General features: G+C 54.9%; 1 protein-coding gene across 11 annotated transcripts in view; it reads right to left on the bottom strand.

The window, feature by feature from the left end:
• L3MBTL1 (L3MBTL histone methyl-lysine binding protein 1) overlaps positions 1-16,480 on the bottom strand; it is a 37,265-nt gene extending 20,785 nt beyond the window's left edge. For 5 of the 11 annotated variants that reach the window (XM_062204219.1, XM_062204221.1, XM_062204222.1 and 2 more), the window contains exons 1-7: positions 11,074-12,493; positions 10,632-10,858; positions 10,097-10,238; positions 9,714-9,864; positions 9,447-9,567; positions 8,799-8,895; positions 2-87 (exon numbers count right to left, since the gene is read on the bottom strand). In XM_062204219.1, coding sequence (XP_062060203.1) covers positions 2-87; positions 8,799-8,895; positions 9,447-9,567; positions 9,714-9,864; positions 10,097-10,238; positions 10,632-10,858; positions 11,074-11,209 — 960 coding nt within the window. In that variant the 5' untranslated portion in view covers positions 11,210-12,493. Of the gene's footprint in view, position 1; positions 88-8,798; positions 8,896-9,446; positions 9,568-9,713; positions 9,865-10,096; positions 10,239-10,631; positions 10,859-11,073; positions 12,494-16,436 lie in introns of those variants that run through there. The other 6 variants (XM_062204216.1, XM_062204218.1, XM_062204217.1 and 3 more) reach the window with 6 other exon arrangements.
• Positions 16,481-16,911: the final 431 nt, after the last annotated feature.

Raw genomic sequence — 16,911 nt, 5'->3', positions numbered from 1 at the left:
CGTCTTGGAAGAGGCTGGCGGGGGCAGTGACGGCCTTCTGCTCCTCCAGGTAGGACTCCCAGGACCAGCCTTCCTTCTCGCCTGATGCTGTAGGGAACAGACAGATGGGCCGGCTCCTAACGAGCCGCTTGCCTCGGTTTTCCCTGACTGAAGTCTGCCTTAACATCTCCGATACACCGTATCTGAACTCACATATACCCTCGGGTCCCACCAGCCACGATGGCGAGCCGCTGTCTCAGGTGAGGCTGCCCCCCGCCCCGCCCCCAAGGCCACAGTCAGCAGAGGTTCTTTGGGTTATACAGCAACCAACGAAGGCCGCAAGGTCTCTGCCGTGGAGGGAGCCTGAGCTGGACATGTAATGCAGGAGGAGTCCTAGCTGGGGAACTTATCTCAGTGCCACCTACGCTCACAAGGAAGGAACACAGAGGAAGAGGAGGTGAAGTACAGTCAAAGAAGAAGTAGAGGAGAGTGGACACGCAAAAATGAGAGACTCCCGTCTTCTGCCCCCAAACTCATAGTGCTGGCCTCGAGTTTCCATCCTTCCTGGGTCTTTGCCAAGTCTGTCTGTCCTGGGTTCCAGCTCCACCTTCCCTGGCTCTCTTGGCCACCATCCTGCAAAGCCCTGACGTCCTCTGTGTCCAAGCAAGATGTCTTTTCCCTTAGTTGGCGCCTAGGTGGTTAGAAGTTATTTGTCTTGCAGCCAACTATACCCCCCAGTCACTGGAGCAAGGCTTGGATACTCAACTAACTATCTGGCCCAGTTAGGCCAGAGCCAGGGCTCTGACCATCAGCTAATCTATGGGCCATCAAGCCCTCAGAGCCCTGGGCCAGCCCAGCAAGCTAGGGCACCTGGCACGCCTCTTTGCTATCCCTCGTCCACACATCGCTGAGTTGGTTCCCTCCAGCTCTCCACTCGGTCTTTAGAGGAAGCATAGTCTTCTTGCCACTCGGATTCCCCATCCCAGTGTGGAATGCTGCTTACTTTTCCGGAATCGTCACTGTGATGACGCCGCCCTCCCTGGATGACATTCTTCCTTCTGCCTTCCTCTTCCCAAACCGAAACGTAAGCTACAAGGCTGACCACTTGCCCCGTACCTCATCATCTCAGGCACCTCTGCAGCTCCCGGAACTTCAATTCTGAGTTCACCTCCCTTTAGCCATACCCGGACATGGCCAAGCTCTAACACCCCCATTCCAGAGCAGACGCCGCTGACCAGCACCCTCTCCGCTGTGTCTCTTACCCCCCCACCCCACACACACACCTCCCAACACGGCCACATTCCTCCCCGGGCCTGTGCTGTCTTGACAGTCTCGCTGGTCACTGCCCACAGCCAGTGCACCTTCTTCAGGTTACTGCGTTCTACCCCCTCTGTGCCACGTCTGCTGCTGGAAACTGAGTGTTCAGAGCTGCTCTGGAGACCTCCACGCCACACACCTGATTTCCCTTAGTCCTCCCGATGCCTGCTGCTAGGCGGAGTCCACAATCCCCTTCACTGACGAGCAGAGCCGAAGCCCACTGGAAATTGGCCTGACCACCAAGCCAGATGCCTTTCCTGACCAAGCCTCCGGCCTCCTCTCTACATCCCTTTTCTATGGGGTAACAATGGGCTGAGCCTCGAGGGGCTGAGCCTAGTCCCAAAGCTTCCACGTATAGCCGTGTAATTTGTGCATGGTACATAGATTGCCCGGCCAAGGGCGTGAACGGGGACTGAAGTCCAGCGGGGCTGCTTGCCAGGCCACACGTAGGAGTCTTCTTTGAAGCAGGTTGCCTCTCTCCAATCAGTCCGCTGGGAAGAGGCACCTTTCTCTACTTTGTCCAAAGGCCCCGTGGAGGCCAGCGGCCATGCTGATCTTCCTTGACGTCCAGAAAGGCTCCTTTTCTTATTCCTGTTTCCCTAGACCACAGGCCTTTGGCCAGCACTTGCTTTGGTAAGTGCCCCCTGTCCAGAACCAAGCCTGTAACTTCTCTGCCCAAGCTTGAGGACCCACCATGCACCCATCCTGTCACACAGGCCAGAAACTTGGGAGCCACCCTCTGTGCCTCTTCGTACTCCCCAGGGCCCTGCAGTCCTGCTGACTCCGACTCCCAGCTCCTTCTTGGATCTGCTCTCTCTCTCCACCCATGTTTGCCATCCTTTTTGCTTTCAAACTAGTCCAAGAGCCTCTTCATTCATCTCTCTGCTTAAAATTTATTCTACTGCCAGAACATCTCTAAAATAAAAACTTCTGTTTTTTTTTTTAAAGTTCCACAAGGGTTTTTCATTTTCCCCAAAAGACAAAAATCCAAACAGCTTTCCACAGCACAGAGACTCAGTGAACCAGCCACTCTATCACTGCAGCCTCATGACGCATTTCCATACCCTCTGCCACTGGGCCTTTGCAGAGGCCAACCCCCCTGCTTCAAAGGTCCTTTCTACCTTGTGCCAGCCTCCCACTGTTCCATCATTCTTCAAGATCCAGTCATAAATCTAGCTCCTCAAATGGGACCTTACACAAAATAGACGGTCACCAAGTGTTTGTTAAATGATGGGTAGATGGGCCGGCGCCGTGGCTTAACAGGCTAATCCTCCGCCTTGCGGCACCAGCACACCGGTTTCTAGTCCCGGTCGGGGCGCCGGATTCTATCCCGGTTGCCCCTCTTCCAGGCCAGCTCTCTGCTATGACCCGGGAAGGCAGTGGAGGATGGCCCAAGTGCTTGGGCCCTGCACCCGCATGGGAGACCAGGAGAAGCACCTGGCTCCTGGCTTCGGATCAGCGCGATGAGCTGGCCGCAGCAGCCATTGGAGGGTGAACCAACGGCAAAAAGGAAGACCTTTCTCTCTGTCTCTCTCTCTCTGTCCACTCTGCCTGTCAAAAAAAAAAAAAAAATGATGGGTAGATGGATGGCTGGGTGGATCAATGCAAGGAAGGAGTATCATCTGATCTACTCCAGAGAGTAGCAGATGGAGATCATCTGATCTATTCCTCGACTCCATAAGGCAGAGTTTGTTCTGTGACAGTCCCTCAAACACAACACTTACTATGCTGTTATATAACCACCTCTTTACAAAACCGATCTTTGCAACTAGACTCTGAGCTCTTTAAGTGCCAGGGTCCCTGTCACCCATGTGGGAGACCAGGATAGAGATTCTGGCTCCTGGCTTTAGCCTGGCTCAGATCTGGCTGTTGCGGCCTTTTGGGGGAGTGAACCAGCAGACGGAAGATCCTCCTCTCTTCCTGTCTGTCTGATGCTCTGCCTTTCAAATAAATAAAATTTATGAAAAAGATACTATTTTAATTTTTTTTTTTTTACAGGCAGAGTGGATAGTGAGAGAGAGAGACAGAGAGATAGGTCTTCCTTTTTGCTGTTGGTTCACCCTCCAATGGACGCTGCGGCCGGCGCATCGCGCTGATCCAAAGCCAGGAGCCAGGTGCTTCTCCTGGTCTCCCATGCGGGTGCAGGGCCCAAGCACTTGGGCCATCCTCCACTGCCTTCCCGGGCCATAGCAGAGAGCTGGCCTGGAAGAGGGCAACCGGGATAGAATCCGGCGCCCCAACCGGGACTAGAACCCGGTGTGCCTGCGCCGCAAGGCGGAGGATTAGCCTGTTAAGCCAAGGCGCCGGCCTATTATTTGAATTTTTAAAAGATTTATTTATTTGAAAGTCAGAGTTACACAGAGAGAAGAGAGGCAGAGAGAGAGAGAAAGAGACAGAGAGAGAGAGAAGGATGGGGGGAGAGAGAGAGAGAGAGAGAGGTTTTCCATCTGATGGTTCACTCCCCAATTGGCCACAAAGGCTGGAGCTGCGCCGATCCGAAGCCAGGAGCCAGGAGCTTCTTCCGGGTCTCCCATATGGGTGCAGGGGCCCAAGGACTTGGGCCATCTTCTACTGCCTTCCCAAGCCATAGCAGAGAGCTGGATTGGAAGTGGAGTGGCCGGGACTTGAACTGGTGCCCATATGGGATGCCGGCACTTCAGGCCAGGACGTTAACCCACTGCGCCACAGCGCTGGCCCCTATTATTAGAATTTTTAAAAAAAATCATGAAAACCACAGGCTGTTTCCCCTGCAAAATGAACAATGCACAGAATTTTGCATGTAAACAGATTTTAAGGACCTCAGCAAAAAAGTGTTGCTGCAAGTGGCATACTGATCAATGTCTTGTACTGAATTACACACTCATATTTTCCACTTGTTCCCCAACTCCATATGGCACTCCTTGTATTTCAATATGGAATCCGCTTCTTATACCTAATTTTAAAATGAGCAAAAACCTGAAAGATATTTCTCCAAAGGAAATTATAAATAGCCAATAAGCACACAAAAAATGTTCAACATCATTAGCCATCAGGGAAGTGCAAAGCCAACCCACAATGAGATAACTCTTCCCAGGCACTTGGATGACTACAGTGAGAAGATGGACAATGAAGAGCCATAGTGAGGATGTGCATAAACTGACGTCCCCACAGCATGCTGGCTTGAACATAAAACAGTGCAGCCACTTCGGAAAATGGTCTGGAAGTGCCTCAAAAGGTTAAACATAGTGCTCCATGTACTCCAGAAAAGTGAAAACACATATACACAAAAACTGGTACACAAACGTTCATAATAGCATTATTTATCATAGCCCCTCTGTAAAAGCAACCTATACATCCACCAATGAGGTGTGGTAGATCCATAAAATGCAACAGTAGTTAGCAACAAGAAGTGCTGACAGAGGCTAAAACATGTGTAAACCTTAAAAACACTGTGCAAAGCGGACACGGCCAGTCCCAAAGGGCCACATGTATGATTCCCTTTATACGAAACGTCAGAAATAGAAGAATTCCTATGTAGATAGCAAGCAGATTGGCGGGGACCTAGGGCTGGAGAGAGTGTAAGGGGTTGAGGGACGGTAACTGATAGGTTTCTTTTAGGGGGGATAAAAAAATTCTAAACTGATGGTGATGATGCTTACACAACTGTGAATGTATTGAAACACCACTGGGTTGTATGCTTCAAATGGATAATTGTATGGAATGTAAATTACATCCTGATAAAGCTATTAAAAACTTATACTTTATAAGAATAAATGGATAGGAGCTAGCGCCATGGCTCAGTAGTTTTATCTTCTGCCTGCAGTGCTAGCATCCCATATGGGTGCCGGTTTGAGTCCTGGCTGCTCCTCTTCTTCTTTTTTTTTTTTTTTTAATTTTTTTTTTGACAGGCAGAGTGGACAGTAGAGGGAGACAGAGAGAGAGAGAAAGGTCTTCCTTTTGCCGTTGGTTCACCCTCCAATGGCCGCCGTGGTAGGCGCGCTGCGGCCGGCGCACCACGCTGTTCTGATGGCAGGAGCCAGGTGCTTCTCCTGGTCTCCCATGGGGTGCAGAGCCCAAGCACTTGGGCCATCCTCCACTGCACTCCCTGGCCACAGCAGAGAGCTGGCCTGGAAGAGGTGCAACCGGGACAGGATCGGTGCCCCGACTGGGACTAGAACCCGGTGTGCCGGCGCCGCAAGGCGGAGGATTAGCCTACTGAGCTGTGGCGCCGGCCCAACCGGCTGCTCCTCTTCTGATCCAGCTCTCTGCTATGGCCTGGGAAAGCAGTATAAGATGGCCCAAGTGCTCAGGCCCCTGCACCCTTGTGGGAGACCCAGAAGAAGCTCCTGGCTCCTGGCTTTGGATCAGCCCAGCTCCGGCTGTTGTGGTCATTTGGGGAGTGAACCATCGGATGGAAGACCTTTCTCTCTGTCTCTCCCTCTCACTGTCTGTAACTCTACCTCTCAAATATATAAAATCTTTTTTAAAAAGTATGTATAAAGTACTAACCACTTAAAAATTGATAAATTGGATATCATCAAAATGAAAACTTTCTGGTCCTCAAAAGAAACCGTTTAGAAAAAAAAAAGAGAAGATACTAAAAGAAATATTTATATAGGTATGCTGTATATCTAACAAAGGACTTGCATCTAGGATATGTAAAGAATTAATAGTAAGAAGATAGGCCGGTGCCGCGGCTCAATAGGCTAATCCTCCACCTTGCGGCGCCGGCACACCGGGTTCTAGTCCCAGTCGGGGCACCAATCCTGTCCCGGTTGCCCCTCTTCCAGGCCAGCTCTCTGCTGTGGCCAGGGAGTGCAGTGGAGGATGGCCCAAGTGCTTGGGCCCTGCACCCCATGGGAGACCAGGATAAGCACCTGGCTCCTGCCATCGGAACAGCGCGGTGCGCTGGCCGCAGCGCGCCAACCGCGGCGGCCATTGGAGGGTGAACCAACGGCAAAAAGGAAGACCTTTCTCTCTGTCTCTCTCTCACTATCCACTCTGCCTGTCAAAAATTAAAAAAAAAAAATAGTAAGAAGATAAATAACCCAACTATGTTGGCCTGAAAGAACTACAACCAAATGGAACAGGCTGCTATGAATCTAAAAAGGCTAAGACAAGTTGAAGCTGAAGAATGGCACTAGGGGCACTGGAGCTGACTGTGGGCAGAATGTGAGAGGACATGAGACCAGCACTGGGAACACGATCAGAACAGCTGTTAGTGGCTAAATAAACGCAGGCTTCTCTAAGTGCGTCAAAGAGTGACCACTGCTGGAAAGCTAAGGAGGTACCTGTGTGGGGGAAAAGGCCCAATGGACAGAGTCACATGACTCTAACTCTGCAACCACTGGAGCAGGCCCCTGGGCCTCGTTATGTGAGGGCTGTGAACATGAATTCCCTAGCTGGCCGTCCAACCACCATAAAGAGTATGGATAAGGGGCCAGCGCTGTGGTGTAGTGGGTAAAGCCATCACCTGCAGTGCCAGCATCCCATGTGGGCACTGGTTCACGTTCTGGCTGCTCTACTTCTGATCCAGCTCGCTGCAAATGCGCCTGGGAAAGCAGCGGAGGATGGCCCAAGTGTTTGGGCCCCTGAACCTGCGTGAGAGACCTGGAAGAAGCTCCTGGCTCCTGGCTTCAGATCAACCCAGCTCCAGCCATTACGGCCATTTGGGGAGTGAACCAATAGATAGAAGATTTCTCTCTCTCTCTCTCTCTCTCTGCCTCTCTGTAGCTCTGCCTTTCAAATAAGTAAATAAATCTTTTAAAAAAAGAATATAGATAAGACATATTCTTTTTTTTTTTTTTTTTTGACAGGCAAAGTGGACAGTGAGAGAGAGAGACAGAGAGAAAGGTCTTCCTTTGCCGTTGGTTCACCCACCAATGGCCACCGCGGCCAGCACGCTGCAGCTGGCACACCGCACTGATCTGAAGCCAGGAGCCAGGTGCTTCTCCTGGTCTCCCATGCGGGTGCAGGGCCCAAGCACTTGGGCCATCCTCCACTGCACTCCCGGGCCACAGTAGAGAGCTGGCCTGGAAGAGGGGCAACCGGACAGAACCCAGCGCCCCGACCGGGGCTAGAACCCAATGTGCTGGTGCCGCAGGCGGAGGATTAGCCTATTGAGCCATGGCGCCAGCCAAGACATATTCTGTACATGCATAGGAAACTCCAGCAATCCCACCACCCCATCCCCATCCGTACCCCTAGAATCTTCTATCAGGAGACCCAGATAATGAGTGGAAAATATTTTAGTCATAAGTGCAAACTTTTGTCTACTGGTAAGTTTCTTTCCATGGGGAAAAAAAAGGCATGGGGTTGGGGGGGGGGGGAGAATGTCCAGAAAGCAATATCACACTAATATTCATAGTGCACTAGTGAGTAGTATGAATCAGAAAAAAGACCCAGCTTGAAGAATCTTGATTTATGAAACTATCTTCCTAAATTAGTTTGAACAGTTGAGCCAATAGTAGCTAGACACTGTCGTTTCCTCATGAATGTCTTTTTAAAAAGAATTGTTACTTTTTTATTTTTATTTCATTTGAAAGGAAGAGAGACAGAGATCTTCCATCCACTAGTTCACTCTACAAATGCCTGCAATAGCCAGGGCTGGGCCAGGCCAAAACCAGAAGCTTGGAACTCAAAACAGGTCTCCCAACATCTGCTGGGAGCCACCACCCGCTGCCTCCCAGTGGTGTGCTTCAGCAGGAAGACGGATCAGAAGGGGAGGAGCCAGGACTCAAATCACCCACTGTGGGTGTCTCCGGGTCAGCGTTGTGGCAAAGCAGGCTAAGCTGCCACCTGCAATGCCGGCATTCTATATGGGTGCTGGCTCAAGACCCAGCTGCTCCACTTCCCATCCAGCTCCCTGCTAATGCACCTGTGAAAGCAGCAGAAGATGGCCCAAGTGCTTGGGCCTCTACACCCACGTGGGAGACCTGGAAGAAGCTCTGGGCTCCTGACTTTGGCTTGGCCCAGACCCAGGCTGTTGTGGCCATTTGGAGAGAACCAGCAAATGGAAGATCTCTCTCTGTCTCTCAACATCTGTGTGTGTGTGTGTGCGCGCACGCGCATGTCTCCTTTTCTCTCTGTAACTCTGCATTTCAAGAAAAAAAAAGATGCAGGTGTCTCAAACAGCATCTCAACTACCACCAGATGTCCACCCCCACCCCCATGTTTAGGTTTGAAGAGGCCATAAACCAAAGAGAGGCGAGCCTTTGGCTTCTGACTTCCACCTGGCCCAGCCCCAGGCCATTTGGGGAGTAAAGCAGTAGATAGATAGATAGATAGATAGATCTCTCTCTCTCTCTCTTTCTGCCTCTCCCTCTCTCTGACTCTGTCTTTCAAATAAATAATCTTTAAAAAAAAAAAAAAAGCAAATACATAATGTAACATTCGGGAACATACGCACACATGCCAATGCACAAGCTTGGACTGTTCCTAGCTTGTCCCTCTGTGTCTCTCTTTAACCCACACTAACCCATGCTCCTGCAACACAACCCAGCCTCCCAAGCACGTATACGCACAAGCCGCCGCTGCAGGCTGGCTGCTGCTCCGCTCCTCACTCTCGGGGGGGCTGGCCGCGGGCCGTTCCTCTGGCTCCTTCCCTCCTTCTCCTTTCTCCTGTGGAAGGAAAGCCTGGTCCCAGCTTCCTGTCCTTGTGGGTTGGAGTGAAGCCCAGCCCGTGACCCTGGCACTTGCATGCTCTCTGGCCACACAGTGTCCTGCCCCCGGGAACACAGCTCCTGCAGACCAAGCCCTGCCACTTGACCCGCGGGCTCACGCATCCCAGACACACAGGCTGACAAGACTCCCCTGGGGACAGCACAAACTTCCCCGAGCACAAACACCCTCCCAGGCTCTGCAGCTGGACCTCTGTGCTCCCTCCCTAGGGAGGGTTCCCCCGCCCCGGCCGGCACATCTACCTTGGGAGCTCATTCACATGAATCCGCCTTAACCCTGACACCTGACTATGACAGGCGGTGGGAAAGTCAGGGGGGCAATTTACTCGTTTCCCTCCAGCCAGGTTCAGGACCTGACTCACCGTGGGAGCCCAAAATACCAGGGGCGGGTGTCTTCTCTGACCCAGGCCCGTGATGCGGATTGAGGGAGGGGGCAGTGGGAACTGAGGCCCGAGACCCATCCCTGCCTCCCTGCCCACTGTACCCTCCTACCACGGCCTCTGGCTCCGACTCCTCCTCGGACGGGCTCTGGTATTCCCTGCGCTTCCTTTTCTTCACGGGTTTGAGGAGCTCGGCCCCGGCGCAGCTCGAAGAGTGCTCCACTATGACTGACCTGGGGTGGTGGACGGGGCAGGGGGAGGGCAGTCTGGGGGACAGAAGTACCCTCCCCACCGCGCGCCCGCGCGCGCCACCCAGGCCCGTAACAGGAACAGGGTTGGGGGCGCCAAAGACAGAATAGGTGTGGCTGCAGCCCCGTACCGCTCCTGGAACAGCGGAGCGCAGCCATGGTTGGAGGAACCAGGATCTGGACCGGCGCTGTGCTGAGGCCCACAGGCCCGGCACGGACAGGCGCTACCATCCTCGGGAGGGTCCTGAGCGGGGTCTTCTGGAGGCTCCTGGGGGAGGGTCTCTGTGGGGGCCAAGTGGGTCTCAGGCCTCCTCACCCCTTCTGGGGCCTCCTCAGGCCCCGCCTGCCCCCCCCCCCCCGCCAACACTGGACAGCCTCCCCCAGCGGCCTCCACCTCTGGACCAGTCCCTGGGGACACCTGTGGCCACGCCCCCGGCCGAGGTGCCTGGGGAGCTCGGGCCCCGCCCCACCCACGCAGCGCCCCCACGCAGGGCCTAGGGAGCGGGGCTCCTACCGGGCTGTGGGGTGCCCGAGTCGCCACCCCCGGCCGGGAGCCCGCCATCTTCGTATTCGGCCACGCCTTCTCGCCGCGGCTCGGGGCTCGGTGGCTGCTCCACTCCCACCATGTTCAGGGGCGCGTACTCGCTTATCCGGAACTGGAGTGCGGGAGGGTCTGAGGATGGCAACTCCTGTACCAGCCCTCGACCCTCCTCGGAACAGCATGGCCGCCCCCTCACCGCCGCATGCCCGCTCAGTCTCCCGCCGGTGCCTCTGGTGCCTCTCCAGGCCACGCCCCCCGAACCCCGCCCTCAAAGCCACGACCCCAAGCACCTGCAGGGCCGGTGCCAGGGTGCCTCACTGGAAGCCACGCCCCCACCACGAGGGCCTCCAAGTGTTTCCACCCAAGCCAAGCCCTCAATCGAAGCCCCACCCCCGGGGTCCAACATCTCAGCCAGCCTCCCCCGCCCCTCGTCTGCCTCAGGCCCCACCCCTGGCCCCTAGAGCCCTTCCCCATAGCTGCGGGTATGACCTGACCAATCCCCACTGACCCGCAGGCTGCTCCCGGGGGGCGGGGCCGCGGCCTCTGTCCACTCCAGGAGCCGCACTGTGGTAGCGCTAGAGCTGCCCGCTGGCCCAGCGGTTAGCTGGGGCAGAACGGCGGCCGTGACGGGTTCGCTGCCGGACACCCGCTCTGGGGCGCCCACATGGACTGGCTCCTGGGAAAAGCAGGACACATCCAGGGCACTGCTGGGCAGGCCAAGCGTGGCCGAACTGGCTGAGGACAGACACACAGACAGACACACCACAGGTAAGTCTGGCAGCCGCCTAGTCCAGCCACGTTTGAATAAGTAGGTTAAGGAAGGTCACATAGGACAACGACAAGGAGTGTCGTCCTGGTCACTTCTCTGGTGTGTCATCCTCTCCCAGTGTCCTCACCTGCTTAGCAGGTAGAGGGTTGCCCCTCCCTCCCAGGCCCCTGGCTTGACCCACCTGGAATGATGAAGGCGGTAGTGGGCAGGTGAGGACCGGAGCCTGGGCTGTCTCTGGTCACCAGGTGCACGCTGACCTCCCCTGCGGAAGGCCCCTTCAGTGTCCTCAGCATCTCCATCTCAGCGGAGCCCTCCATCTTCACAGGCCTACAAGCCGAGCAATCCCCAGGAAGGGGAGAGGCTTCCTGGAGAGGAGCTGGCCAGTCTCCGGCCAGCAATCTGCAAAGGCCTCAGCGTGGAGGGCAGGCGGGCATCTTAGGAGACCAGCACTAGGTCTGGCTCCTGGCTCCAGCCTGGTCAGTGTGGGGGCTCTAGCCAGACCCTGCACCTGCCCTGGTCTCTGTACAGTCAAGCATGGTGGCAGGTGTGTAAACTGTGGCCTGCAGAACTGACTCCTAGGAGCGCGACACAGGCCCAGGTTCTGTCAGGCCAGTATCCTCACGACATAGCCCAGGCCAAGGCCAAGGCCGAGCCCACTTCTTTCCTCCACTCTTTCTCCCTCTGGGGATTGGGACACTCAAGGACCAGGCTCTGCTTCACCCAAGCAGAGCCCATTTTCCTTCAAAGACCCTGGCAGGCGGGATCTGTGCAGACTGCCGTCTTTGGTGCCACCGTCTCCCACTGCCACCAACCCCAAGTGCAGCATGGGCACTTAAACATTTGTTGAAAAAAAAAATGTATGCATATGAAGAGCAGAGAGGCAGTGTATGAAACCCAGTCGGGCGTGAATTTGCTTTAATAAAACAAAGGTAGTGGACGCATTTCATGACGAGTTGATTACACAGGTCAATACATCGAGGAAAAACCCCAAGGACGTAACATACTTAATACCCACCATTTACTCGTCTCCTGCCTGGTAGACGTCTGTGATGATGGAAGTGTCCTCCATCCACACCGTGCAGCACAGTAGCCGCCAGCCACATGTGACTTTTGAGCACTCAAAATGTAGCTAGTGTGATTGAGGCGCTGAGCGTATTTAACTTTAGTTAAATCTGCACAGCAACAGTGGCCGTGACTAATGTATTGTTGGGCACAACTTTGCACGTATTCTAACTGGAATTGGTTGTTAACCCATCTCCCTGCTTTAAAAAGATTAAAAAAAAAAAATCCCCATCGTTACCCTATCTAAAATTCTCCAGTGGCTGCCTATTGTCCTTAGAATAAAATCCAAGTGCTTTCTCCTACAGGACAACTCGTCCCCTTCACTTCATCCTCCACCACTCTTTCCCCGTTCTCTGCACCCAACAGAAAGATCTCCTTCCACTGCTTGACCAGCGTTCCCACCTCCAGGACTACGCCTTTGCTCTTCGCCGAGCTCTCCACCTGGCTGGCTCAGCCCATCCACCAGGCCTCCCCTCTGTGGTCACCTCCTGGGAAGAGGTCTTTCCTTGCCACGTCATCTCAAGCAGCATGCCCCCCCACCCCCAACCCACCACTGTCTATTTCATCACTGTAGATTTCTTTTTTTTTTTTTAAAGATTTTATTTATTTATTTGAGAGGTAAAGACAGTGAGAGGAAGAGACAGAGAGAAAGGTCTTCCGTCTGCTGGTTCACTTCCCAAATGGCCGCAACGGCCAAAGCTGCGCCAATCTGAAGCAAGGAGCTTCCTCCTGGTCTCCCACATGGGTGCAGAGGCCCAAGCACTTGGGCCATCTACTACTGCTATCCCAGGCCATAGCAGAGAGCTGGATGGGAAGAAGAAGAGCAGCTGGGACTAGAACCAGTGCCCATATGGGATGCCGGCACCGCAGGCAGAGGATTAACCTACTGCGCCATGGCGCTGGCCCCTTATCACTATAGATTTCTTTCATATTCTTCATTATCATCAATAATGACCTCTATTTCTGTGTCTGATTAGTCATCCCACATAACTGCAATGACTCTTGTTCACTGCTCTACTCCCAGCACTTAGAATAACACCCAGTGTACAGTAGGTGCTCACTAAATATTTGTGCTGGCTGTCAGTTGTTTGAATTTGATCGATATTTGGTTGCTTTTAAGTTTTGGCAGTACATGACAATGGCTTCTGGCACACAGGGTAAAGAACACAGCTCCATGGGGCTGGCGCTCTGGTATAACGGGTTTAAGCCATGGCCTGTAGCACTAGCATCCCTTATGGGTGCCAGTTTGAGTCCTGGCTGCTCCACCTCCAATCCAGCTCCCTGGTAACATGCCTGGGAAAGCAGCAGAGGATGGCCTGGGTCCTGGGGCCCCTGCACCCATGCAGGAGGGAAGATCTCCCTCTCTTTCTCTCTCTCTCTCTTCCTCCCTCCCTCCCTCGCTCTCTGTAACTCTGCTTTTCAAATACAATCTTCTAAAAATGCTTAAAGAGAACACAGGCTGGGCTGAGTTTGAGCATCAGCTCCCCATCTTAATACCCGTCACTCCAAACAAGTAGCTCACCCTCTCCATGCTGCAGTGCCCTCAAGTGCAAACTGCAGGTAGAAGTAATCTCTATATCAAAGTCTTTGGGGAGGTTGGGGCATGGAAAACATGTATGGAGTCTTGATACCAACAGGCTCCCAACAAATACCAACCAACTCCCTATTTACAGAAATGCCAAGGAGCTTGGAATGTGCAGGCTGCTTGCTTGCAAAGCCAGCTAGAACAGGCGCTGTTGGCCGGCGCCGTGGCTTAACAGGCTAATCTTCTGCCTTGCGGCGCTGGCACACCGGGTTCTAGTCCCGGTTGGGGTGCCGGATTCTATCCCGGTTGCCCCTCTTCCAGGCCAGCTCTCTGCTATGGCCCGGGAAGGCAGTGGAGGATGGCCCAAGTGCTTGCGCCCTGCACCCGCATGGGAGACCAGGAGAAGCACCTGGCTCCTGGCTTCGGATCAGCGCGATGCGCCGGCCACAGCGGCCATTGGAGGGTGAACCAACAGCAAAAAGGAAGACCTTTCTCTCTCTCTCTCTCTCTCTCTCTCACTATTCACTCTGCCTGTCAAAAAACAAAACAAAACAGGTGCTGTCTCTCCTGCCCTCCCTCTCTCTTGCTGTTCTTGTGTAGATACTTATTTTGTAGCTTTTCCTCTTTAAAACACAGAGTGAATCCTCTATATTATAGATGAATAAAATAATAGAGGTATGTAGTGCTGGTGTTATCAGATAGGCAAAGACTACAAATAGAGGGGCCAGTGTTGTGGCCCAGAGGGTTAAGCTGCCACTTGGCAATGCTGGCATCCCAGTTGTGCTACTTCAGATCTAGCTCCCTACTAACAGGAAAGCAGCAGATGATGGCCCAAGTCCTTGGACCCCTGCCACCCATGTGGAAGACCCTGATAGAATTCCAGGCTTCTGGCTTCAGCCTGACCCAGCCCCGGCTTGAAGTGGCAATTAGAGGAATGAACAAGTGGATGGAAGATCTCCCTCCCTCCCTCCCTCCTTCTCTCTCTCTCTTTCTGTTTCCTTTTCTCTCTAAAAAAAAAAATAAAATAATAAAGACAATTATAAAATACAGAATTTCCTGAATTTCAATTATTTTGCTTTGTACCACTGAAGTATTTACACCACTTAAAATTCTTTCTCTTTCTCTCTCTTTTTAAGATTTGTCCATTTTAAAGGCAGAATTATGGAGAGAGAGAGGGAGAGAGAGAGAGAGAGAGGGAGAGAGAGAGAGAGAGAGAGAGATCTTCCATCTGCTAGTTAACTCCCCAAATGGCACCAACAGCTGGAGCTGGGCTGGTGGGAAGCCAGGAGCCAGGAGCGTCTTCTGGGTCTCCCAAGTGGCTGGCAGTCGCCCAAGGACTTGGGCCATCCTCTACTGCTTTCCCAGGGGCATTAGCAGGGAGCTGGATGGGAAACAGAGCACCCGGACTCGAACCGGTGCCAGTGCCCATATGGGATACCGGCATTGCAGGTTGCGGCTTTCCCTGCTATGCCACAGAAATGCCAAGGAGTTCAGAACTGACCCCCATTTAAAATTCCCTTAAGTAAAATTAACTATCTTATCCCAAATCTTGGCCACCATTAAGAACGAACACGTCCTTAAGAAAGAATTCCAAACGGATTCCAACCCTTGTGCGGTTTGGGATCCACCGAGGAGGGGGCCCCTTCTATTCACATTCGCTATCCCTTTATCAGCAGACCCTGGAGGGGGCCAGCAAGGCTCTGGGGACACAGCTGGCCGGCCGCAAACAAGCCCGGGAGGCCCCGCGAAGCTTCCACTGCAAAGGAAAACACGGAGACGGTCGCGACTGGAATCGCAGACTTGAATCCACCAGGAGTCGACGACAGTGCGGGAGCCCGGGTGCGCACCAGGAGGTGCGGTCTGGGAAGAGGATGTAGCGAACGCGGGCGGGAGAAGCGGCTGCCGGCCCTCAGCGGCCACTCCTGGGTTCGGCACTCGCCCCTGTACCAGGGCTCGCTTCTGGAAGCTGCCACCCAATGATTGGTGCACGCGGGGCTCAAAGCCCCCACCCTCGGTGCCAAGCTCCAGAGCTCGGCCTGGGGGCCACACCAGGGGTTAACTTCCTGGCTGCCCAACCCCGCTGTCCTCACTTGCGCACAGGTGTCCCTCCCAAAGCGCAGACTCAGACCTCCCTCGCAGACTGCTTCCAGGGAACCCGAGCGAGGCCATCGTGACACCGCACGCCCGGGGCGGCGCGCACCGCAGATGTACAAACGCTGAGCGACCGAGTCCACCCCTGGCCCTTCCAGGCCTTGCATACAACAGACGCCCAATAAATGCCCCCGCTCCAGATGACGGAGGTGCGGAGACAGCGCCCACACAGGTACCCCGCACCCAACCCACAGAGCCCGCAAACTTGGGGCCTCGGCCCCGCCCCCCGCCGCAGGTGCTGGGGACGCGGGGTCCAGGACCCGGACCCGCTCGCTGCCGCCTGCGACTCCCACAGCCCGCGGCGGGCGTGGCGGCCCCCGACCCCGCAGCTCCGCAGAGCGGTTACTTTTTAAATGCCAAAATGGCGGAATTCTTTTTATTCTTTCCCCTTATGGCAAAAACAAAACCCCGTTTTCCACTCTCAAAATCGAAAATTCACGCTCAGCAAGAGAAAGTTTGCCAAATGACCCATTTCCTAAGGAAATCAAAACCCCACCCGCTACACCCTCTCTTCCATTAATGAAAAACTCTTAATTGATGGCATTTCTCCAAAAGCCTAGCCTCCCGCCGCCCACCCCTCGCGACCGCGGCCCGCAGCAGCGCCGCCGGCTGGGCCGGCCCTCGGGCCCCGCACCCGCCGGGCAGCTCCGCTCCGCTCCTGGCCCGCCTCCCTCTCGGCTGCTCCCGAGCCCGCGCCCCCAGCCGCAGGCGCCGGGACTGCGGGACCCAGCGCTCTCCGTGCAAGACCGGCGGACGGCGCGGCGTCCCGGCCGCGGGTCCGAGTCCACGAGCCCGCGGGATCTTACCTGCAAGGCCAGCCAGCGGCCGCCCAGCGCCGATCTGCGGTCCGAGCCGGGCGCGGCGCGCGCCTGCGCGCACAGTGGGGCGGGCCCGGCTCCCTGCAGGGCGCAGGGCGCAGGGCGCAGGGCGCAGGGCGCAAGGCGCACACCCGGCGGCGGGCAAGTCTGCCCCGCCAGGGCCCGGGGATTCTGCGGCGCCGGCGCCCTCCCGCTGTCCTCCCCAGTCCTGGCTGTTCAAGCGTGATGCCCCCTCCTGCTGCGTCCGGTCTGCGGCTCCGGCGGGGCAGGTCGAGTCTTCCAGTCCCCCACTGCCTACATCAACGCCAGCCGCGAGCCGGGACCACCGAGCCCGAAGCGAGAGCTTGATGTGCCCCGGAGCGGAGCGGTGGCTGCGCCCCCCGGTTGGCTACTCTGTCTCCCCCTACCCCCGAGGAGCGCCTCGGAGCTTCAGAAACTGTCCCCAGGAGGGGTGAAGGGCGTG

This window comes from Lepus europaeus, chromosome 10, assembly GCF_033115175.1.
Source record: "Lepus europaeus isolate LE1 chromosome 10, mLepTim1.pri, whole genome shotgun sequence".
NCBI classification, from domain to species: Eukaryota; Metazoa; Chordata; class Mammalia; order Lagomorpha; family Leporidae; genus Lepus; species Lepus europaeus.
This window is presented reverse-complemented; position numbering and strand designations above follow the sequence as displayed.